Source organism: Tachyglossus aculeatus, chromosome 1 (genome assembly GCF_015852505.1).
Source record: "Tachyglossus aculeatus isolate mTacAcu1 chromosome 1, mTacAcu1.pri, whole genome shotgun sequence".
Taxonomy (NCBI): Eukaryota; Metazoa; Chordata; class Mammalia; order Monotremata; family Tachyglossidae; genus Tachyglossus; species Tachyglossus aculeatus.
Genome location: NC_052066.1, coordinates 113,333,205 through 113,358,965, shown reverse-complemented (window position 1 = coordinate 113,358,965; position 25,761 = coordinate 113,333,205). Strand labels below are relative to the sequence as shown.

At 42.0% G+C, this 25,761-nt stretch overlaps 1 protein-coding gene across 2 annotated transcripts in view; it reads right to left on the bottom strand.

Annotated features, from left to right (window-relative positions):
• Nucleotides 1-4,402: 4,402 nt before the first annotated feature.
• The window catches only part of CYRIA (CYFIP related Rac1 interactor A), a 77,174-nt gene continuing 55,815 nt past the window's right edge, over nucleotides 4,403-25,761 (bottom strand). Inside the window, exons 4-12 of one of the 2 annotated variants that reach the window (XM_038746288.1) lie at nucleotides 20,679-20,800; nucleotides 19,298-19,403; nucleotides 16,167-16,303; nucleotides 15,967-16,044; nucleotides 15,715-15,831; nucleotides 15,542-15,621; nucleotides 13,749-13,875; nucleotides 9,993-10,063; nucleotides 4,403-5,254 (exon numbers count right to left, since the gene is read on the bottom strand). In XM_038746288.1, the coding sequence (XP_038602216.1) occupies nucleotides 5,191-5,254; nucleotides 9,993-10,063; nucleotides 13,749-13,875; nucleotides 15,542-15,621; nucleotides 15,715-15,831; nucleotides 15,967-16,044; nucleotides 16,167-16,303; nucleotides 19,298-19,403; nucleotides 20,679-20,800 (902 nt within the window). In that variant the 3' untranslated portion in view covers nucleotides 4,403-5,190. The remainder of the gene's footprint in view (nucleotides 5,255-9,992; nucleotides 10,064-13,748; nucleotides 13,876-15,541; nucleotides 15,622-15,714; nucleotides 15,832-15,966; nucleotides 16,045-16,166; nucleotides 16,304-19,297; nucleotides 19,404-20,678; nucleotides 20,801-25,761) is intronic. The other variant, XM_038746297.1, reaches the window with a different exon arrangement.

The window sequence follows — 25,761 nt, the reverse complement described above, 5'->3', positions numbered from 1 at the left end:
GAGGAGTGCATCTGCAGAGCTGGGAACTCAACCAGCATATCTTCCCACCAATAAGATCTGGCCTAGGTGTGATGAGTATTCATCAGGTGGATTTGCTTATCAATCAGAAACTGCTTAGGGTAACCAGGTGGGGAAGGGAGGGATGGATCCTAAAACAATGCTTTGATTTGAAGACTCTGAACAACAAAGCTTTCCTAGAAGTCTTTCATTTGTAGTTGGAGTTGTAGGCTAGCAAACTACAAACCTATCGGGTACTTTTGGAGACTATACATCGCGTACACCTTCCGATATAAATTCACTGATGAATAAGGATAAGGTCTTGGCTTGTCTTTTTCTGTTGAGTCATCTCCGACCCATGGACACATCTCTCCCGGAACACCCCAACTCCACGTGCAATTGTTCTGGTATTGTATCCATAGAGTTTTCTTGGTAAAAATACGGAATTGATTTACCATTGCCTCCTTCCATGCAGTGAACGCGAGTATTCACCCTTGACTCTCTCCAGTGCTGCTGCCGCTCAGCACAGGTGAGTTTTGACTTGTAGCAGATTGGTTTCCACTCAGTAGCCACTGCCCAAGCTAGAAATGGAATGGGAAGGTCTCCTTCCCATAGTCGAGATTGGCAGAGTACTGGAAAGTCTCCAGGTGCAATCCTGAGAGGGGGATTAATAAGGTACAGGGATGAAAGCAGTGTGGAGAAAGCATGGCTCAGTGGAAAGAGACCGGGCTTGGGAGTCACAGGTCATGGCTTTGAATCCCAGCTCCACCACTTGTCAGCTGTGTGACCTTGGGCAAGCCACTTAACTTCTTTGGGCCTCAGTTCCCTCATCTGTAAAATCTGTGAACCCCCCCGTGGGACAACCTGATCACCTTGTATCCCCCAAGTGCTTAGAACAGCGCTTTGCACAGAGTAAGCGCTTAACAATTACCATTATTATTATTATTATTATGAAAAGCTACCGTGCTACTCAAATCATTTGACAGAGGTTAAACTTTTTTTCCCCAAATTAAACCACTTTAATGTAAAAATAAACCTGCAAAAGCTTGATATATGTACCAAACATTTTATTTTCATCTCACACAAACTTTTGTACAAAAAGTACAGGAAAGCAGGCAAAAATTAAAATGACATCTTCAAACAACATACATACAGCACTTTTTAAACAGCTTTCTGTTTACAAGTGTAGTTTCTTTTCATAAACTTTAGTGGGAAATAACTCATTTTTGGCTCATAAGATAAAATTCCACCGTTTTACAGTTTTCATCATCACTGACAAATTGAAGAAAAATTAGTACTTGCCTAGAGCGAACTCAAAATAAAATCCCTGTATTCTACTACATAAGTAGAACCCCTAAATTTGATCTGCTCAATTGTTAATGGAGTAAAATTATTTAAACTAAAACACTATTTACCTGTTAACTATTACAATTTTTCCTGATGTATTAAAATGACGATTCCAAAAACTCAGTATTTGTTAAGTGCTTACAATGCACCAAGCACTGTACCAAACACTGCAGTAAATACAGGGTATTCGGGTCAGACACAGTCCCTGTCACGCAAAAGGCTCACAGTCTCGGTGGGAATCCCAGGAAGATGAAAGCTGAGGGACTTGTTAGTGAGAGAATGTTGGGTTGGGGAAACAGCGAGAGATGTTGTCCAAGACCACATGTCCTGGTTGGAAAAGTCTGGTGGATAGTATTGCTTTCGGAGCCCTTTAACTCCCAGATCTGGTAAGAACCCATCACTAGTCCTGAATAGACAGTGACTCCAGTCCAACACTTTCTTTCCTGGATTAGAATTCAATGGAATTAGGGGCAGCATCTTGATTTGCTGTCCTTTTTTCTTTTTTAAGAGGTTGGAGAACTCAAAAAGAAGGTGGCAAATTTGGGCCAAAGGTGTTCCCCGAAACATCTTCTAGGAACCACCGAGAGCTGCTGTGCTCACATCCTGGGGTGGTCCATGCTGGGACACATTATTTGGAAAGAGGTGATCCGAGAACAGCAGGGAACTCCAGAGTGGCAGTGGAGAAGCTCATGGGTGGGGTGCCTACACCTCTTATGCACATTAAAATAAACGTCACCAAGGGAAGTCAACATCTTCTCCAAGTGCCTAAATAATGACAGGCTCATTTACATTAGTTCTTCACTACCACTAAAATATGTTCACTCTGAACTGGCTTAAGTACTGGGACGATTTTATCCGCAAAGTTTTGTTACCTGGAAAAAAATGTGCAAAGGGAATGGGTAATTGCAAATGGTATGGCACTTGTATTAGGACTTTTTAAGAGTGTTGAGGATTCAAACAATACCTTTACCCAAATGAAATATACCTTGCTTTTGACCAGAAGGCCATTCCTACAGGAAACACTGACAATCACTGACCTCGAATTACCTAAGGGGGTCACATGTAGTGGACGCTTCGAAAATATTTTTTTAAGGTTACATCCTTGCATTGCTCCAGCCAGGTTAGTTGTGGTCATTGTTTGTTCAGGTTCTGTTTCCAAGTGGCTTTTGTTTTTCCCACTCCACTGCTGGATGACACATCCGCCCCACAGAAGCTCAAGGAGAATAATTTTATATACAAATATAAACCCCGTGACACTTATTTTGGAGTCAAAAGTTCTGAAAGGTGGGTTATTACTGGAGTTTAGGGGACGTAGCTCATAAATTCAGAAGGCAAACTACCATGGTTTATCAAAAAAATGAAATCCATCAGGCAAGAGCTTAGCCCCTGGTTTCATCATCTTATTCTGAACTGACCAGTGTATGTTTCTTTGCTACTAATTAGCACAATAGCCCCTTTTGCTCATGGATTTGCATTTATCAGACTATGGGTTATGCATTAGAATATGGATGTCCAAGTGAAAACATGGGAAAATGCATCAAAGTATTTGAAGCAATCTGATCAATCAATCATATTTATTGAGCACTTACTATGAGTCGAGCACTGTACTAAGTGCTTGGGTGAGTATATTACAGAGTTGTTAGACACATCCCCTGCCCACAGTGACACCTTTATCAATCAATGGCATTTACTGAGCACTTACTATTGGTAGAAGATTGTACTAAGCACTTGGGAGAATGCAATACAGCAGAATTAGCAAAGAGGTTCCCTGCCCATAGTGAGCTCATAGTCTAGACAATGTGTTCATTGTTTCCCATTTCAGATGCTTGAACAATGAATTTGCTTTTCCATGACTAACTGACCTTGGAATCAGGCAAAGTAGATGTTGCTCTTTCTTTCTGCAAGCATGCTTGGGAAATTTGCTGCTATGCTCTATTAAGATACACTGGAGACCAGAGAAGTGTACACCTGTACAGTTTTTCAAACTTGCTTCGTTCCTGGTTGGTAGGGGCTCTCAAGGTGCTCTTATTTCATCCTGAGAGCATATCAAGAAACGATTGGGATGAATGGGAATTCTTTAGTAAGGGAACGGTTAACATAGTATGTATTTTAAGAATTCCCACTAACTTTAATAGTCATCAAGCTGCATCGACCATCTCTTATCAACTGGACAAAGGACAATATTTCTCTCACACACTAGAAAATGAAGGATGTAACAATAAAAAATTGAGATGAAAATGGATTTTAGTAATCAAACAACATAAATCCCTGATGATTCATATGAGCATCAAACGAGCCAAGAGCTAGTACCCTGCTTTCTGTTTTATTCTCCAAACGTGCTTCATTCGATTTCTGTCCCCAGGAAACTGCTGGATCTGGGAACTATGTAACTTACTGAAAAAGTTCTTCTTGGGGCAGTTGTCTTTTTGAAAGTGATATTTTCAGTGAAAAAAAATTTTTTTTGACCCTAATCGAGGCAGAAGAAAATTAACATTTGGTACCAACGAAACGTGTGTAAGAATTATGGGTTACCAGGCAAGGCTAGCACTTCTGGGACCACAAGCCAGCCTCAGAGCTCAACTCTGAAACTAGGATTTCAACATTCGCTGAGCCATCGGGCTGTCTTTCAATTTCTTTCCCCTTTCCCAGCATCCCAAGCCTGGCCCTCTTCCCCCACTCCCTTCCCAGAAGGTGACAGGGAAAACCCCAGGGTCCAGGCAGGCAGATAGGGAGCGACGAGGCAAGCAGGAGACTCAAGCTGGTTTCTGCTATTTTCCCACAAGGGAAACAGAAGTTTAGTTTGTGTGGAGGGCTATATCGTCCAAACAGCACTGATAGTGGAAAAAAAAATCATGAGCCTAGAAGTCAGAGCACATGGGTTCTAATCCCACCTCTGCCACCTGCTTACTGCGTGACTTTGGGCAAGTCACTTCAGTTCTCTGAGTCTCAGTTTCCTTCTACTCAGAATGGGGATTCGATATCTGTTCCCCCTTCTACTTAGACTATGAGCACCAGGTAGAACAGGGACTCTGTCCAATCTGATTAACTTGCATCAAACCCAGCGCTTAGAACAGTGCATGACACATAGTAAGCCCTAAACAAATAGCATAATAATAATAATAAAAAACAGACTCCCACTCTCTCAAGTATCATAGGAGCTTCAACTGTCCAGGAGAGGTACTGAAGAAGTTAAGCAAATGGCAAATCATTACAAATTTTTTTTCGACAGCAGCAACCAGCGGCAAAGAAAACCAGCTAAGCAACACCACTTTGCCAATTAGGCAGATTCCTGGATAAATGAAGACCCTCAACTAGGTACTGGATAATCTCACAAAACAAGGAAGTCTCAGACTGATACTTATCCCTGGAATTCACAGCAAAAAGCAAGAACTGCCATCCCCACTGATGGATTGAAAATGAGTCCATTTCATTTGTGCATCAAAAGACATGGATTTTTCTTTTTTTTTTCTTTTAAAACTAGTGTTGGTATTACTTTATACAAACACAGTAAATTTGTTTCTACAACTCTTTTCCAGAAAGGATGAGCATCTCAAATTAAAATACAAAATGCGAGGAACTTTTCAAGTATGTAGTTAAAGTCCTCAGGCAACAAACCAAAAATTCCCCAGAATCCTTTTATTTGTCTTTTTTTTTTAAACGCCGAAAGTAAGGCTAGCATGTTAAGTTATGTAAAGTCAGTCAGGTTATTCATTAACATTCAAAAATTTCAGTGACAGGAAGGAAATGGTTATGTAAATACAACAGTATTAACATCAATCTGTATTAAATTATGTAAACATATACATCTTCTGAGGTCGGAACCCAGATCCTCTTCTCTTAAGGGCTTTACTGAAGCATTGCCCTAATCTGTTTTGAAGTAGATTCATCATTCAGGTGCTTTGTAGTGAATCTACAGAAAGTGACAAAGAATAAATACGACAGAGTTTTTGTTGACTTGTCTGGCAATGTTTCATGTTCTTCTATTATTTGAGTAATACCTTGAACAACTAAAGACATACTTCTGGTATAGAGCCTTGATACCCTATGTACTTGCATAATTACCAATCAATCAATCAATCAATCAATCGTATTTATTGAGCGCTTACTATGTGCAGAGCACTGTACTAAGCGCTTGGGAAGTACAAATTGGCATCACATAGAGACAGTCCCTACCCAACAGTGGGCTCACAGTCTAAAAGGGGGAGACAGAGAACAGAACCAAACATACCAACAAAATAAAATAAGTAGGATAGAAATGTACAAGTAAAATAAATAAATAAAAAATAAATAGAGTAATAAATATGTACAACCATATATACATATATACAGGTGCTGTGGGGAAGGGAAGGAGGTAAGACGGGGGGATGGAGAGGGGGACGAGGGGAGAGGAAAGAAGGGGCTCAGTCTGGGAAGGCCTCCTGGAGGAGGTGAGCTCTCAGCAGGGCCTTGAAGGGAGGAAGAGAGCTAGCTTGGCGGATGGGCAGAGGGAGGGCATTCCAGGCCCGGGGGATGACGTGGGCCGGGGGTCGATGGCGGGACAGGCAAGAGCGAGGTACAGTGAGGAGATTAGTGGTGGAGGAGCGGAGGGTGCGGGCTGGGCAGTAGGAGAGAAGGGAGGTGAGGTAGGAGGGGGCGAGGTGATGGAGAGCCTTGAAGCCCAGGGTGAGGAGTTTCTGCTTGATGCGCAGATTGATCGGTAGCCATTGGAGGTTTTTGAGGAGGGGAGTAATATGTCCAGAGCGTTTCTGGACAAAGATAATCCGGGCCGCAGCATGAAGTATGGATTGAAGTGGAGAGAGACACGAGGATGGGAGATCAGAGAGAAGGCTAGTGCAGTAGTCCAGACGGGATAGGATGAGAGCTTGAATTAGCAGGGTAGCGGTTTGGATGGAGAGGAAAGGGAGGATCTTGGCAATGTTGCGGAGCTGAGACCGGCAGGTTTTGGTGACGGCTTGGATGTGAGGGGTGAATGAGAGAGCGGAGTCGAGGATGACACCAAGGTTGCGGGCTTGTGAGACGGGAAGGATGGTAGTGCCGTCAACAGAGATGGGAAAGTTAGGGAGAGGACAAGGTTTGGGAGGGAAGACAAGGAGCTCAGTCTTCGACATGTTGAGCTTTAGGTGGCGGGCGGACATCCAGATGGAGATGTCCTGAAGGCAGGAGGAGATGCGAGCCTGGAGGGAGGGGGAGAGAGCAGGGGCAGAGATGTAGATCTGGGTGTCATCAGCGTAGAGATGATAGTTGAAGCCGTGGGAGCGAATGAGGTCACCAAGGGAGTGAGTGTAGATTGAGAACAGAAGGGGACCAAGCACTGAACCTTGGGGAACCCCCACAGTAAGAGGATGGGAGGGGGAGGAGGAGCCTGCAAAAGAGACTGAGAAAGAACGACCGGAGAGATAAGAGGAGAACCAGGAGAGGACGGAGTCAGTGAAGCCAAGGTCAGATAACGTGTTGAGGAGAAGGGGGTGGTCCACAGTGTCAAAGGCAGCTGAGAGGTCGAGGAGGATTAGGACAGAGTATGAGCCGTTGGATTTGGCAAGCAGGAGGTCATTGGTGACCTTTGAGAGCGCAGTTTCCGTGGAATGAAGGGGACGGAAGCCAGACTGGAGGGGGTCGAGGAGAGAGTTGTTGTTGAGGAATTCTAGGCAGCGCGTGTAGACAACTCGTTCAAGGAGTTTGGAAAGGAATGGTAGGAGGGATATGGGACGATAACTAGAAGGTGAGGTGGGGTCAAGAGAGGGTTTTTTTAGGATGGGAGAGACATGGGCATGTTTGAAGGCAGAGGGGAAGGAACCAGTGGAGAGTAATCTGCACAATTTCTGCAACTCCACAACATGAGTGAGGCCATTACATGGGGAATTTTTTATCAGTAAGGAGAACAGAGGGGGAAAAAAAGAGAAGAAAAAGAGAAGGAAAAGAAGTTAGGAGGAAAGAGGGAGAGAGGTAAGTGGACACTTCTATGGTTCTCTTCCAAATGTTGAATACAATAGTCACTCTATGAATTACACCCCATCTGCCTCTACTCTTCCTACCCCATGATTCTGAAAACGAAATGGCTGTGTGAGGGGGCGTTTCTAGCCCACCAACCCCCTCGAGCCACAAACATTTACACCTTGGGTGGAATTTACCAAATAAACATTTTGGAGTTCTCACATGCAGATCTTGGAAATAGCCCTGAAAATAAAAGAAGTCTCAAAAAAAGAAATATGCTGAATGTCAGGCTGACAATATTATTCATGAGTTGGGGGTTCCATGAAGCAGGTAGAAGCATGCCACTTTTCAAAATGGGATGCTAGCTGTAAACGCAGAGTATCTCTGATACTGGATGTTGCGGGTGGGGGAGGGCTCCCTATTAGAAGGCTATCTTTAAAATTATGAGCATATCTTTCAATTAGATATTACAATTCACTTATTAATCTATATTGAAGTCTGTATCCCCGTCCAAACTGTAAGTTCAATATGGGCATTCATTCATTCATTCATTCAATCATAGTTATTGAGCGCTTACTGTGTGCAGAGCACTGTACTAAGCGCTCGGGAAGTACAAGTTGGCAACATATAGAGACGGTCCCTACCCAACAGTGGGCTCACAGTCTAGAAGGGGGAGACAGAGAACAAAACAAAACATATTAACAAAATAAAATAAATAGAATAAATAAGTACAAATAAAATAAATAAATTAATAGAGTAATAAATACATACAAACATATATACATATATACAGGTGCTGTGGGGAGGGGAAGGAGGTAAGGCGGGGGGGATAGAGAAGGGGAGGAGGGGGCTCAGTCTGGGAAGGCCTCCTGGAGGAGATGAGCTCTCAGTAGGGCCTTGAAGGGAGGAAGAGAGCTAGCTTGGCGGATGTGCGGAGGGGATGTGTGGGCAGGGAGCGTGTCTGCTAATTATGTTATATTGTACTCTCCCAAGTGTCTGGTACAATACTCTGCACATAGTAGCGTGCAATAAATACCACTGATTGATTGATTTTCAATATCTGGTCACTGTGCTGCCACTGGCTGACAGGATGCTGCAGAAATGCCATAGAGATAGGATGATTCGCGTTTCCTGCGCTCACTGGAACTAAAAACTAATCTGCAAAGAGGTGAGAGTACCTACAGTACTGCTCTGTGCTTACTACTTATCCACTGCCTAAAGACCAGCTGCGCTACCAGTCTCTTAGTCAATGGAACATTCATAATTGTAATAATTATGGCATTTCTTAGGCACTTACTATGTGCCAGGCACTGTTGTAAGCACTGGGGTGGACACAAGCAAATAGGGTTTAACACATTCCTTGTCCCATGAGAGGCTCACAATCTCAACCCCCATTTTACAGATGAGGGAACTGAGGCACAGAGAAGTGAAGTGCCTTGCCCAACATCACACAGCAGACAAGTGGTGGAACCTGGATTAGAACCCATGACCTTTTGACTCCGAGGACTGTGTTTTATCCACTATGCCATGCTGCTTCTCTAACATTAGCCACCAAGATATCAAATCGGGTTCAGAAATAAATCAGTTCAATCAATCAGTCATATTTATTGAGTGTTTACTGTGTGCAGAGCATTGTACAAAGCGCTTGAGAGAGTACCATAAAACAGAGTTGGTAGAGAACTTCCCTGCCCTCAACGAGCTTGCAGTCTAGAGAGGGAAACACTGAGATAAATACAAATTACGGATACGTACATTAGTGCTGTGGGGTTAAGGGAGGGATGAATAAAGGGTAATTTAATAATAATAATTTAATAATGATAATAACACCGATGGCATTTGTTAAGCACTTACTCTGTTCCAGGCACTGTACTAAGCGCTGAATCTATTCATTTATATTGATATCTGTCTCCCCTCCTAGACCGTGAGCTCACTTTGGGTAGGGAATGTGTCCATTTACAGTTATACTGTCCTCTCCCAAGCGCATAGTACAGTGCTCGGCACACGGTAAGCGTTCAGTAAATACGGCTGAGTGAATGAATGGTGAAAATCCAAGTGCAAAGGTGGATGGCATTTCTTGAGCACTTACGGTGTGCTGAGCAGGATGAATTCTGTGGTCCTGAAAAACCCAAGGTTGGATGCAATTCCAATATCCAACATGCAGAAGGACTCTACAATTAATCAATCAATCAATCAATCGTATTTATTGAGCACTTACTGTGTGCAGAGCACTGTACTAAGCGCTTGGGAAGTACAAGTTGGCAACATATAGAGACAGTCCCTACCCAACAGTGGGTTAGCTCGTAAGGACAGGAGAAGAGAAGCAGGACGACCTTACCTATCAGAGGTCTGATCAATTGGGAATCAATGTCAGCACTTAGAACAGTGCTTGGCACATAGTAAGCACTTAACAAATACCAAAATTATTATTATTATCCCTTTCTCTCGGACTTGTTATTATACCAAAGTCAAGTCAGATGGATGGCAATGAGGTGGCAATATTAGAGTCCATTCTCCCCTCCTGCCACAAGGTTTGAAACAACTGTTCGTGCTTTAGTCAGATTCTTCTCCATAACAAAATTTTATCTAGGGGTCCTGGCCACCTGAATTAAATCGGGATTCTATGGGGGGAAAGCTAGAAGAGCTAAAAAGGGAAATCAAAATCTGGTTCCTGCCATTTTATAAGCGCAGGGGTGGCACACATTGATATGGCATCTTACCTGAGGGCATTCAACAGACCTTCCACACTGTCTGGAGGCTGTTCCTTCAAAACCTTTATGCAACCCTTCATCTATGAAAGAAATAGGAACAATCAAAAACCTTTGCATTGTCATCCCTGTTACATAAAACATTCAATTCTAACAAAAGCGCTCAGAGAATTCCTGAAGCATCTTAAAAGAAACAAGGCAATAGTCCTAGAGGCAGCATGGCTCAGTGGAAAAGAGCGTGGACTTTGGAGTCAGAGGTCATGGGTTCAAATCCCAGCTCTGCCAATTGTCAGCTGTGTGACTTTGGGCAAGTCACTTAACTTCTCTGTGCCTCAGTTACCTCATCTGTAAAATGGAGATTAAGACTGTGAGACCCCTGTGGGACAACCAATCACCTTGTAACCTCCCCAGCGCTTAGAACAGTGCTTTGCACATAGTAAGTGCTTAATAAATGCCACTATTATTATTATTATTACAGTTATGGAGCATTAAAATATACCAAAAGGAGATCTATGGTTGAGATGATTCCCCTGCACTTCTACAACTCCTTGAGAGAACCAGGATGGCCTAGTGTAATGAGGATGGATCTGGCAGACAAAGATCCAGGTTCTAATTCCAGATCCATCACTTGTCTGCTGTGTGACTTTGGGCAGGTCACTTCACTTCCTTGTGCCTCAGTGCTTCACCTGCAAGATGTGGATTCAATCCCTGTTATCCCTCCTGGCCCCATGTGGGACCAGATTATTTTATATATACTCCAGAGCTTAGAACAATGTTGGGGACATAGCGTTTCATAGTGAGGAGAAAAAATCTAATAGAAAACTGAGCTGAAGTTTATGTGGGCCCTTTTAGACTGTGAGCCCACTGTTGGGTAGGGACTGTCTCTATATGTTGCAAACTTGTACTTCCCAAGAGCTTAGTACAGTGCTCTGCACACAGTAAGCGCTCAATAAACACGATTGACGATGATGATGATGACAGACAAGGACATTCTATGTCCGTTTACTTAAACAGCGATTTTTGTTTTTCACTTTTCATATCAACTGTGGCTCAGTGGAAAGAGCACAGGCTTTGGAGTCAGAGGTCACGGGTTCAAATTCCGGCTCTGCCCATTGTCAGCTGTGTGACTTTGGGCAAGTCATTTAACTTCTCTCTGCTTCAGTTATCTCATCTGTAAAATGGGGATTAAGACTGTGAGCCCCCCGTCAGACAACCTGATCCCCTTGTATCTTCCCCAGAGCTTAGAACAGTGCTTTGCACATAGTAAGTGCTTACTAAATGCCATTATTATTATTACTATTATTATTATTTTACCCTCATCATACCTTTGTGAAGCAGATAGAGGCGGATACTTTTCCTCAAATGAGAAAACTAAAGCCCAAGAGCCTAGGGTACCCAGTAGATCAGAGGCGGAGTTGCAATCAGAATTTAAGACTTCCTGACTCTCTGCCCTGTGCTCTTTCCATTGGATTATACTGCTCGCCAGACTGGACCTTCAGGGGCTAACTGGATTGTGCCTGATTTGATTAAATTGTATTAAATTGCACATATTTATTACTCTATTTATTTATTTACTTTACTTGTACATATCTATTCTATTTATTTTGTTAGTATGTTTGGTTTTGTTCTCTGTCTCCCCCTTTTAGACTGTGAGCCCACTGTTGGGTAGGGACTGTCTCTATATGTTGCTAACTTGTACTTCCCAAGTGCTTAGTACAGAGCTCTGCACACAGTAAGCGCTCAATAAATATGATTGATTGATTGATTGATTGATTGATTTCCTTAGGTGCAGAAATGAGATGGATTTGAATGAAAGAACAGGGAGTATCAGGGCCTAGTGGAAAGAACATGCGCCTGGCAGTCAGAGGACCTGAGTTCTAATCCTAGCTTCACCATTTGCCTGCTTGTGTGACCTTGGGTAGGTCACTTCTCAGTGCTCAGCTGCCCCATCTGTAAAACAGGAATTCAATAACTGTTCCCCCTCCACAGCACGTAAGTACACATCCATAAATGATGTATTTATCTTAATGTCTGTCTCCCTCTCTAGACTATAAAACTTGTTGTGGGCAGGGAACACGTCTACCAATTCTGTTCTACTGTACTCTCCCAAGCACTTAATAAAGTGCTCTGCACCCAGTAAGCACTCAATAAATATGATTAATTTACACCAAAAGAAGATTTACACTTGAGATCCCACGTGGGAGATGGATTGTGCCTGATTTGATTAAATTGTATCTATCCAGAGTTTAGCAAATGCTTAAGAAATACCACAGGCATTTATTTATATCTAAGATGGCCACATAGCTACGGAATCCTAGCATGTAGCATTTAATAATAATAATAATGATGGCATTTATTAAGCGCTTACTATGTGCAAAGCACTGTTCTAGTAAATTCACAATTCACTGTTCATTTGTGAATTAACACCCACCAAATATCGGAAGAAAGGAGTGGAACATCCACCACCTTGCTCTTTGGCTCTCTGCGACTTGAAGGCTAATGGCTACCCACCCATATTCCTTGGACTGGACTGAGAGGGAGGAATTAAAGCTATTCCTAGGTTGTGGGCCTCAGTGGTGTTGTCTTCAGGGATTTCAAAGTTAGGTGGTAGAAAGGATTAGGGAGGGAAGGAGCAGTGTGGCGTAGTGGAAAGTGCATGGACTTGCAAGTCAGCGGATTTGAGTTCTAATCTCAACTCCACCGCATGTGTGCTGGGTGACCTTGGGCAAGTCACCTAACTTCTCTGTGACTCAGTGACCTCATCTGGAAAATGAGGATTGGGATTGTGAGCCCCATGTGGGACAAGGCCTGTGTCCAACCTGGTGAGCTTGTATTTACCCTGGTGCTTCGTGCAGTGCCTGGCACATAGTAAGGGTTTAACAAATATCATAAAAAAAAAGACTGATTTATCAATGGTATCTATTGAGTGCTTAAAGAGAGCAGGGTTTACAGAGTATGCTTGGGAGAGCAAACTACTACAGAGTTGATAAATATGTTCCCTGTCCACAATGAGCTTACAGTCTAGAGGGGATTTTAAGGAATAAATATCTATTCTTCTTCCCCTTTACACTGCCAGCCTACTTGGGATAGGAATTGTGCCTTATCTGATAAAACTATATCTAGTCCAGTGCTTAGGAATGGTTTGGTATGTAGTAAATGCTTAATGAATAGCACGTTATTATTATAGTATTATAATAATATCAATAATGACAGAAAAACACTAATGGGGGCTGTGAGAGCACAGATAATAATAATTATATTATAATTTTGGTACTTGTTAAGTGCTCTGTGCCAAGTACTGTTCTAAGCTCTGGGATAGATACAAATTAATCAAGTTTGACACAGTCTCTGTCCCACATGCGGCTCACACTCTTAATCCCCATTTTACAAATGAGGTCATTGAGGCCAGAAAAGTGAAGTGACTTGCCCAAGGTCACAGAGCAGACTTGTAGTGGAGTCGGGATTAGAACCCACATCCTTCTGATAGATGGGGAGGAACAGGTGCTACCTCTCAGTATTTACTTGCTCTTTCTTTTTTCTCTCAAATGGAGGACAGCAAGTGCCTTCCTGAGCCTACCTCTTCCTAGAAATATTTCCAATTAATCAAGATGATGTAGCAGGTGATTGAGGCTTCCAATAAGAGTGCTCAAAAGCAGTTTTCAATGCCATATCCTTTTGCAAATGTTTAATTTGAATTAAGAGCAAGAGAGACCAAAGCAAGAAAAAAAAAACCCTCTTCCCCAGCTTGCCTCATCCATTTTTACTTACATCAATCTTGGATGTCTTACAGAAAGCTCCCACAGGATGCACGTGGTCATAGAGTATAATAACGCCCACCATTACTCTCATGCAGAACATAAGGGTGTCTTCATTGGTGAACCTACTCCTATATTCCCTGAAAGAGAGAAAATCAGATTTTACCCTATCTGCCAATCCCAGCTCTGCCGCTTGTGTCCTGTGTGGCCTTGGGCAAGTCATTTCACTTCTCTGTCTCTATGTAAAATGGGGATTGATCCCTCATCCATAAAATGGGGATTGAGAATGTGAGCCCCACATGGGACAGGGATTGTGTCCATTGCAATTTGCTTATATCTACCCCAGGACTTCCAACAGTGTCTGGCACATTTAACAAATACCACAGTTATTATTATTATTATTACTAAGTGCATGGGTTGTCCATATGAAAGGTCTGATACTTTTTCCCCTTCCAAATCCTGCATGAGGCCATTCCCAAACCTTCCGAGATTTGCACTCTGAAAAACTTATATTGGCAATTTTCCTCGCAGCTATTAACCTGGGAATTCAGCAGAAAGGGAACTAAACTAACGGGCCGTAAATCCTCCTCTCCTTTGCCTTTCAGCGGGGAAGCTGATTATTTTCATGACACAACAACCCACTGATCATGAATATTTCATAATAAGTTCCCTTAAGTTACAGAACATTATAAAAGATAATGGCTCATTATTAAAAAAAAAACTTGACCTCCAGTCTAAGCGTTTTTTAGCTAAACGCATTTTTTCCATTAAAAGGCGAACTACACATTTCATAGGGTTAACAAGGAAAACAAGCCACACAATGTAAATACTAGATTTTAAAAATAGAAGTGTTTCCAAAGTCTGCAATAGGAATCATTTTTAGCTCTGCCAATAACACAGCAAGTCCAGGCCTACTGAACAATCAACCAGAGAAAAGCCCAGCTAGTGATTTAACAGTTTTGGCCTCAATGATCCATATTGCCCACTACACTTTTCCAAACTTCCCTCTTGATTAATCAAAAAGCGGCTGTTCTTCTCTGCAAAGCCATAAAAATTGAATATACACCCTGGATATCGTGAGAATTAATACAATTGAAATTTCAAAGTAATTAAGTACGGTGGCATATACAATACTTCAATTTGCACTACATATATTTATGCTATAAATCCATGTAAACCATATTGTGTAGAAAGTGCCTGGTACTTCAGTATCATATTTTCTTTATGATTCAAAGCCACTTTCTGAAATATCAATTTTAAGGCCCTTGTGGCACATAAAAAATAGAGCAGTACAGTTTTGCATTATACAGTGGACACTTTTCCTCTTCAAACGGCAATTTCCTCACTTAAAACGGCCTTGGAGTGAATGGAATTATTGTCCAAAACTTGGAGGAAGGGATGGCTTTCAGCAATTGCCAAAAACCGAACCCTAAATTTAAAACGCTATAATATCTATTTGTAAAAGAAAGTAAAAATTGTAAATGCGTTTTCAGTTAAGAACAGAGATTGCACTTGGAAGAGAAACCATGATCATTTTTTCCACTAAAATTGACCCCTAAAAGAAAAATGACTGCTTGTACAACTAAGAACAGGGGAAATGAAACCATTTTAGTCCAAGAAGTTGAATACTAAGGTACACAATAAACTTTTTTATACTGCTTTATTTTTTGGGCTGAACTACATTATAAAAGGCTTTGCTGTTAAGAAGTGAGAACAGTAAATAAAACCCAAGGAGTGCTTTGAAAGTTGAACTGTTAAACAGGTTAGCTAGACATGCATTTCCTAGTCATCGATGCTTCGACTTACGGAGTCTCCAACATGACTTTACATACGCTGGTCATGGTACTAAGGCAGTCTGTTGTGTTTTCAATAGGCAGAGTCTTGTTCTAATATGGAAACAAGGTACATCTGTTAATTGCCCAAGCAGCTTTTACACCAGGATTTTAACACTTCCTCCCCAATTTTCAGCTAAAACTCACTTCTGAGACAAAATAGGTTGTGGCGTTGCTAAGCGTCTTCAACATCGGTGTGGCTTCTGCATAAAAAAGGGACATTCTGTTGGCCATTTCGTTATTCACTTCGTTCTCAATGTCTAGCTGATAAGAAAAGAAAGAGAAGATGGTCACATTTCCTCGAGTTCAGTTATGGGCTGCGACCTCCTGTCTTCCCAATAGAAGATGTCAGAACTGCCTTAATGGTATTCGAACAGCCTGAGAAACACAGCAACTTACATGCATATTGTTAATTCGGTTGCGACTTATTGTCCGTCGGTAGTAACTGAAGTCGTTTTGAATTGCTGGGTTCCTCATCTAAAATTCAAACAATGGAGAATGATGTTCTTCAGCAATAATCAAAGTTTGCAAAATGATAGCAGTGCTCTGAGGGACAAAATTTCTGAGGGACAAAATTTCTTTTTAAAAATATGTCAAACCTTCAGTTCATCAAAACGGAGAGTAAAATGTAAAATTTCTGCAAATTCCTTTGCTAAAGCTTGTTCTCGCTCCAGATGTTGAGTCGGCGTGTAGGGTGGGCAGGTGAGGGATTCCAATAAACTCTGTAGAGCTTTCTCTGAAAAATACAGGCAGGAAAATATGTGAGGCAAATTCCCCTTCATAAACACAATTCCACACGACAATGTATTTCTTCCTTGGCACCCAATTCTCAGTGATCATTTCCTCTTCTCTTCCATAGAGGCTTTGTGAATAACTGTACAGGCTGGCAGGCGGGGGAGCATCTTAACTGTCTCAATTGCTAAAGAAAATTCTTGGAGAAAAATGAATGTCTTTCATGTTTGCTTTGCTAGGCGCATCATTCAAACTATCTTAATAGATCACACAGGATACAAATAGTCACCATTTTGGCCATCCCTGCTATTTCTACCAAACAGTATCTAAACATTGAAAGGTTGATTAAATACACTGATAATCAGAAGTGATTTAAAATGTCACTTTCGATTTTTCTGACCTAAAGTTGCCTTCAAGTATCTGTAGTTCTTTATGAACTCTACACACCCTCTCTTAGGAATCATGCTTAGGAATAGTGCTTGGCACATAGTAAGTACTTAACGAATACCATTATTATTATTATTATTATTATGCATTATGCCTTGAACACTTAATGCCATTCATGGTAAGGCTATATCAAGTAAGGTATTAAACTCAAGGTGATTCAAAAGCTGTTGCCTCTAGAAGCTATTCTTGGTGATTTTTAAAATATGTGCAGTACATTAGTTTCTTCAACAGCATTTGTTGAGTGTCTGACGTGAGGTGAGCACTGTACTGGCAAGTTGGAAGACTATAATACAAGTAAAAGATATGGACTCAGGCCTTGGGAAGCTTGCATTAATCTATGCCTTTAATGAAAGCAGTTAAAAATGTACTTGGCCTTTGGTGATATTGGCGAGACAGGTCTACATTTGAGCCAGAAATGCCCTTCTTCATTCTGAGGTTGGAGGAATTGCAATGAGGTTTCTGAAGGGTGTGGATCCCAAGGATAGGGTTTTAAAGGTCTGGGGCTGGAAGGGTGGGGAGAGCGGTGAGAGATGAGAAGTGAGAGAGGTGACTCTGTTGGATGTCAAACCAGAGACGTGTCACCAGAGATGGAGAAACAAAAGAGACAGTCTGGTGGAAACATTCCTGTTACTAATGGTGCTATGGGTGATTCAGAGCTGTGTCTGTGGAAATGAAAATAACAGTCTTGCACCCACAACTGATCCAGCCCAGAATACGCAGCCCTTAAACAGCCTCAGAACTGGTCCCTTCGTGCTGGGCAGAGAGATTCCAATCATTCAATTTCAATTCAATTCAACCATATTTATTGAGCACTTACTGTGTGCAGAGCACCATACTAAGCACTAGGGGGGAGTAGAATATAACAATAAACGGATATACTCCATGACCACAATGAGCTTACACTCTAGAGGGGGAGACAGACAATTAATCTAAATAGACAAATTGCATATATGTACTTAAGTGCAGTAGGGCTGGGAGTGGGGATGAATAAGGGGAGCAAGTCAGGTTGAGGCAGAATGGAGTGGGAGAAGAGGCAAGGCGGGCTGAATCAGGGAAAGCCTCCTGGAGGAGATGTGCCTTCAGTTAGGCTTTGAAGGAGGGGAGAGGAATTATCTGTAGGATTTGAGGAGGGAGGGCATTCCATGCCAGAGGGAGGACGTGGGCCACAGGTCAGCAGTGAGATAGATGAAATCAAGGTACAGTGAGAAGGTTAGCATTAGAGTGAAGAGTGTGGGCTGGGCTGTAGTAGGATAGTAGCGAGGTAATCATACTAGTAATAATGATGGCATTTGTTAAGCACTTATTATGTGCAAAGCACTGTTCTAAGAGCTGGGGAGGATACAAGGGGATCAGGTTGTCCTACGTGGAGCTTACAGTCTTAATCCCCATTTTACAGATGAGGTAACTGAGGCACAGAGAAGTTAAGTGACTTGTCCAAAGTCACACAGCTGACAATTGGCAGAGTCGGGATTTGAACCCATGACTTCTGACTCTTAAGCCCGTGCTCTTTCCATTGAGCCACGCTGCTTCTCTAGCCACGCTGCTTCTTGTAGTGGGTGAGGTGGGAGGGGTCAAGTTGATAACAGATTTGGTGGACACATTTTCTGCCCACAAATGGATTAATATTACCTTTTATGAAGAAAAATAAACCCACTGCCTTGATACACACCCTCAGGAATTCCTTTCTAGATTAATATAATAGTCTTCTTAGCAAGCTCCTTCCCTTTGCCTCTCCCCCTTCAGTCATCCTTCATTCAGTCATGGTTATTACATTATTAAAATGCTTTCTGGAATTCACCAGTCCCTAGCCTCTTGGTTCAGAAATCTCTTAGGACTACCCATTGCTTCTTGTTTGAAGCAAAAATTCCTGACCAATGACTCAAAGCTATCCACCAGCTGTCTCACTCTTTCCTATCGGCTTTCTCACTCACTTCATTATTTTCGCTATTCTCAAGCAAACTTCCTTTTTGTCCTTGAAGTTTCAACTTTTGCACCTCCAACTTATTGCTCACACCTTCTCTTCCTCCTTGGACACCTTTCCCTCGCTTGAAATCCCTTCCTTCCTTCAAAACCCTCCTACAAAGACACCTCCTCCAGAAAGGAATGTCTGATTTCTTCCACCCTCAACTCGCATCAGCTGCCTAGAGTTTTTGTATTTTTTTTATTCATATGAGCCTATTATTTTTCTTTCATCGCCTCACTTTTCATTCTTCTGAATGTTTGCCAGACACCCAGACGAATGATATTCCTCTGCCAATGCCAGGATCATAAATGGCAGCCTACTGTTGTTTCCTTTATTCAGAAAGGGAGGGGTTCACACCTGCTCTGTCTCAGCTCCGAGGTTACATCGGATGGGAGGCAACTCTGGGTGAGGATATCCTTTTCCCCATTTCATTCATTCAATCGTATTTATTGAGCACTTACTGCGTGCAGAGCACTGTACTAAGCGCTTAGCATCTAATTTTGTTCTTGCAATGCATTTTTTTTAATCAAGCCCCAAACAGAACAGGAAGCATGAAATTAGGTATACAGCATGTTTGGAAATGCTTACCTAGCCTTATAGAAAATTCATAAAACCTCTTCAGTCTCACAACCAGTGGACATACGGCATTCCATGCTTTCTCTTGAAGCTGGATATCATTGGGATTTTGTATTGCCTAAAAAGACACCATCTTATGATTTCCTCCTTGAAAATTCAACATCTAAATAATAGGTTTTAAAAGCCTCTAAGATAACACCACTTAAGAAACACAATTATTTATGTAACCTACTAAGGAGAGATTCTCTTTTCACTCAGAGTTATAGCAACATTACCTCAGGTTCTTCTACTACTGCCAACAGCAGACCTATATGTTTTGTGTATCATTAAATCGATCCAATTTATGTCTGGTAACTAAATATTTTTCCTACCAGCAGCTCCGAAGGAGTTATCCATTCGCATTCTCAATTAAGGATTCAAATATGCTGTTTTTACTTTCCTCTGAAAATTATCTCTTTAAGCACATAGGAAAGTGAGAAATTTCCATCGGAGGTAATTTAAATTTAGGAATAAAACCATAAAAGGCTATAATTGGATGTTATGAGTATAAATAAGTGCAAAACCAAAATTTTAAAACATAGATACTTTCAAGGTTTAGTGCTCAGGATACATAAAGGTTTCTCACTGACTAGAAATTCTGAGTTCCAGCTTTTACATTCAAAGGGAAGGATTGTTCCAAATAAAATGAAAGACCTGAAAGCTGGGCTTTCTCTGGCTAAGGAAGGTCTTTGTAGTACTAGTAATGGCTTCCACAAGCTTTAGCTTATGCTGGAAAGAATATCTAATAATTGTGGTATTTGTTAAGGGCTTACTCTGTGCCAAGCAGTGTATTGAGAACTGGAGTAGCTACAAGAAAATTAGGTTGGACACAGTCCCTTGTTGCCCATGGAGCTCACAATCTAGTGGCAGGGGAAACAGGTATTTAACCCCCATTTTGCAGATAAGGAAACAGAGGTATAGATGTACCCAGGGTCATAAAGCAGACAAGTGACAAAGCCAAAATTTGAATCCACTAAATCCACTCCCAGGCCTATGCTGTATCCTCTAAGCCATGATGTTTTTCTATCTTTCACCGAAGGTCCTGAAGTTGGCTTTCCACAGATCTGCTACACATATGTTTTCCCTTAATAAATGTTCCACTGATAAATGACCATTTCAACACACTATTAAACTGTATAAACATTTGAGAGAACTACTGAGTTTTTTACATGATTCACACTCGCATCTGGTCAGATGAATGTGCAAAGTAAAAAGGACCATTCATTCATATGTTTAGATAAACACTGCATTCCCTGGTCTTTGCGGTACCCTAGGAAATCCCACCAACTTTTACTATATCTTTTTCAATTCAAAGAGTGGTTGGGAAGAGTGTGGTGTTGTGTGGATGGCCTACATCTCGAATCTCCTGTCCCGCTCCCTTGTACGCCTGCAAGTCTGTGAGGATGCTCTCAGAATCTTGGAGTACGGCGTTAACCTGATTCCACACTTCTCTCTCGCCATCGGTAGGTTGTGCATCTGAGTAACAGAAAAAGCCAAAACATACGTAACGTTAGGGTTGAGCTGTGTGGAAACATCCATAACTTCCACTTCTTTCTATCACACTGGTTAATCCTTAGCTCATACCTATTGTATTGTGTGCAGTGAGAAGGATTTAAAGACAAATACAAGCCTGATTCACTCACGTGATTTAATGTAATCCTTTTGCCACAGATTCAGTGAAGTCTAAGAGGTTTCAGCATTAATACACATTGACATTCCCAAGCCTATAAATTGACAGATGTTCTATTCACGTACGATAGCCATGATGAAAGCATAAAGATTTGTTAACCTGATTTTACAGGGTGGAAAATATTTTATATCAAAATGCATGTTAAAAGATGGTACAGCAATTTAGCCCGGAACTGTAGTGTTCAATGATAAGAGCGGGCACTGAAGGTAGGTTAATCCTTGTCTTTTAAACCAGGGTTTAACACATAAGATTGAAGTGTGCTAGAGAGAGTGTGGAAAAGAATGGATAAGAAGAGGTCAGAGAGCAGATTATAGGTTTCAGAGCCAATTGCCAAGTTTCTACCTGATACAGATAGGAATGCACAATCTATGTAATGATGATGATGATGACGGTATTTGTTAAGTGCTTACTATGTGCCAAGCACTGTTCTAAGCACTGGGGTAGATACAAAGTAGTCAGGTTGTCCCACATAGGGCTCATAGCCTTAATACCCATGAGATAACTGAGGGACAGAGAAGTAATAATAATAATAATGATGCTTAGTACAGTGCTCTGCACATAGTAAGCGCTCAATAAATACGACTGATGATGATGATGATGGCATTTATTAAGCACTTACTATGTGCAAAGCACTGTTCTAAGCGCTGGGGAAGTTACAAGGTGATCAGGTTGTCCCACGGGGGGCTCACAGTCTTCATCCCCATTTTACAGATGAGGTAACTGCGGCCCAGAGAAGTAATGTGACTTGCCCAAAGTCACACAGCTAAGTGGCACAGCCGGGATTAGAACCCACGACCTCTGATGCCCAAGCTCGTGCTCTTTCCACTAGCCATGCTGCTTCTCATCACCTGGGTCTCCCCTGTGGATTATAAGTCCCTTGAGGGCAGGGAAACTATCTACCAACTCTATTGTACTCTCCCAAGCTTATTTCAGTGGTCTGCATAGAGCAAGCACTCAATAAATACCATTGACTGATTGTCCCTTCTGGCTCCCTCCAATGCTCTAAAGCCATTGCATTCCCTTCTCAGTTCCTTGTAAACATGAGCACTGCTTCTGGGCCATGGAATGAGACAACAGAAGCTGAGGTGGAGGGCACCTGGTGTTTGAAAATGAAAATACTGGACATAAAAGCGTCCGGTACCCGAGGCAGGATAGACCAATCAAAAACAACCATCTGGTATTCAAACAGACAAACAGACTCATTAGGAAATGGACTCCTGGTGTCCCAGAAGGTTGGGGCCTGGAATGCCCTTCCTCTTCACAGCCAACAGACAATCACACTCTCCACCTTCAAAGTCTTATAAAAGGGCATGTCTTATTGAAGAGGTCTTCCCTGACTAGACCCTCATTTCCTCTTCCTTTCTGTATCACTCCAATTTGCTCCCTTTTTACTCCCCTCCCACAGCCCCTGAGCACTTATGTACATAACCATAATTCATTTATATGAATGTCTGTCTCCCCCTCTAGACTGAAAGCTCATTGTGGGCAGGAAATGTGCCTACCTACTCTGTTATATTGTGCTCTGCCAGCTGCTTATTTCAGGGCTCTGCACAGAGGAAGTTCAATAAATAAGGTTGATTGATTGATTCCTCTTCCTCTATCTCATGGGGGCCTGGAGGGAAGACCCCCATTGCAGAAAATCCCTGTGTCCTTTTGGCAGAGAACATTCTGTTTTTTCCTCATCAAAGTTAGGCTAAGAACAGTGACAATGATAAAGGGAGTCAGTACTTCTCAATATTGGAAAATATTAATTTTCAATGGTACTCCAGTTCTCTCCACATCGAACAGAAACTCCAAATCAACAGCCTACCCTCAGCCCCACAGCATTTATGTATATATCCATTTTTTTAATGCTTATGTCTGTCTCCCTCTCCAGACTGTAAACATGTCTACCGACTCTGTTGTATCGTACTCTCCCAAGTGTTTAATTCAGTGCTGTGCACAAAGTAAGCATTTAATAAATACCTCATTTATTGATCAACCGTCAGACCCCCCATTAGCTCTCTCCCTGTTATTTATCCACTCCATTTTCCCACTGCATCCCGACATGCATGTTTTGTTTCTCTCTCAGGTTAACTTATTAATTGTGCCTCATTCTCATCTTTCCTGCACTGGCCTCTTGATCACACCCTCCTACTTGCCTGGTGCTCCCTCCCTCTTCATAGCTGGCAGAATATTGTTCTATCTTCAAAGTCCTTCTGAAATTACATCTCCTACAGGAGGCCTTCCCTTATTAATCTCTCATTTCCCTATGTACTTTATAACACTCTCATGAGCCCCCTTAGGGACAGGGACCACCTCTAATTCCCACTTGTGTGTTTTTTTCCCAGAGCCTTGTATAGTACTCTGCACACAGAAGCCACTTCATACTATTGCTACTCCAAGATAGTCTGGTAAAGCTTATGTTGGCTTCATCCCTTCCCTGTCATTGACCTGCCTTACATGAAAGCACCCTGAACATTAAACCTCACAAAAATAAAGAAGATGAAACCCCAAACCAATCCCTTCTGGTAGACGAAAGAATAATAATAATAATAATAAGATAATGATGGTTTTGTTAATCAATCAATCAATCATATTTATTGAGCGTTTACTGTGTGCAGAGCACTGTACTAAGCGTTTGGAAATTACAAGTTGTTAAGCGCTTACTATGTGCCAAGAACTGTTCTAAGCACTGCGGTAGATACAAGGTTATCAGGTTGTCCCACATGGGACTCACATCATCAATCATCAATCGTATTTATTGAACGCTTACTATGTGCAGAGCACTGTACTAAGCGCTTGGGAAGTACAAATTGGCAACATATAGAGACAGTCCCTACCCAGCAGTGGGCTCACAGTCTAAAAGAGTGGGCTCACAGTCTAAAAGACTCACAGTCAATCACATTTTATAGATAAGGTAACTGAGGCACAGAGAAATTAAGTGACTGGCCCAAAGTCACACAGCAGACAAGTGGCAGAGCCGGGATTAAAACCCAAGACCTCTGATTCCCAAGTCCGTGCTCTTTCCACTCAGCTATGCCGCTTAGAAGAAACAAAGAAGAATACGGAAGAAACAAAGCTAGGACAACAACCCAGGGAATTATTAGAAAAGAACTATTAAAAACCTGGATCTTATATTCAAATATTTCAAAATGTAAAATCTAAATTTTGCCTGAACATAAGAAAATTCAAAATCTTCCCTTTAAAATATGTGGTTTTTTTTCCTCTAACATAGAAATCTATGCCCAAGGTACGATAGGCCAGGAGTGAAGAATACATTCCCTATCCATGTAACCCAGGAGATTCTAAAGGTGAGTTAGGGTCTAAGAAAAGTCAGTTGATGGGTGGGTGTTTCACCTTCAGGACTCCTTGGCTTCTGGGCTCCGGACTGGGGGCAGTTTAAGGCATACAGGTTGCAGGTCAGGTTGAGAAGCAGCGTGGCTCAGTGGAAAGAGCATGGGCTGGAAAGAGCATGGGCTTTGGAGTCATGAGGTCGTGGGTTCAAATCCCGACTCCGCCACTTGTCGGCTGTGTGACTTTGGGCAAGTCACTTAACTTCCCTGGGCCTCAGTTCCCTCAAATGTAAAATGGGGATGAAGACTGTGAGCCCCACGTGGGACAACCTGATTACCTTGTATCTCCCCCAGCGCTTAGAACAGTGCTCTGCACATAGTAAGCGCTTAACAAATACCAACATTACTATTATTATGGGAGACCCAATCAGCTGGAGGCAACACTGGCTTTTCATTCTCACTTATGTTGCAGCAGAAGCTCTCCCACAGGGCCCCCTTAGCAAAGGTGATCACTTGTGCACTTAGGGCTGTCAGTGTCCTTAGGTTCGTCCGTTGTATCCACGAGAGATTTTTACAACTTTTTTTTTAATGAGAGTGTGTGAATCTGACAAAACCAACGTAACTGAAAGCCCCAGCATATAATGAATTTTGAATTTGGCAGCACTGTTGCACTTTGCTTCCCTCAAATGTGTGATCTTTTTAAGGACTGTTCTATGAGAGTCATCTCACTTATGACTGCTATGCGCTGGCTTAACTTGTCTCCTGCTCCCAGTGATTCATAACAATCAACCAAACAATGGTATTTATTAATCTTGTTATTTTGTTACTATGTTTGGTTTTGTTCTCTGTCTCCCCCTTCTAGACTGTGAGCCCACTGTTGGGTAGGGACTGTCTCTATATGTTGCCAACTTGTACTTCCCAAGCGCTTAGTACAGTGCTCTGCACACAGTAAGCGCTCAATAAATGTGATTGATGATGATGATGATGATGATCTCTGAGCACAGAGCACTATACTAAATAGGGACTCAATGTTTTTGTAGAAAAATGATCTGGACAGCAGAATGAAGTATGGACTGGAGCGGAGAGAGACGGGAGGCAGGGAAGTCAGCAAAGAGGCTGATGGAATAATCACGGAGGGATAAGATAAATTCAGTCGATTGATCCCAGTGGATATACTTGATTTCCCCTTTAACTTATTGTGGGAAGAACCATCCCTACCAACTCTGTTATATTGTACTCTCCCAAGCACTTACTATAGTGCTTTGCATAAAGTGCTCAATAAATACAATTGATTGACTGGATTCAGGGGCCAGAGAGGCAGGTATAGACTGATATATAACCTCAGTCTTCTTCAAGCCTTGCATTTATTTGGTACCTTGCAATTTGCCCATTCTTAACAGCGTTTCCTAATCAGCCGCATGTCCCCATGCACTTTGCCTGCTTCTTGGGCACAGTAATAACAGATGAGATGA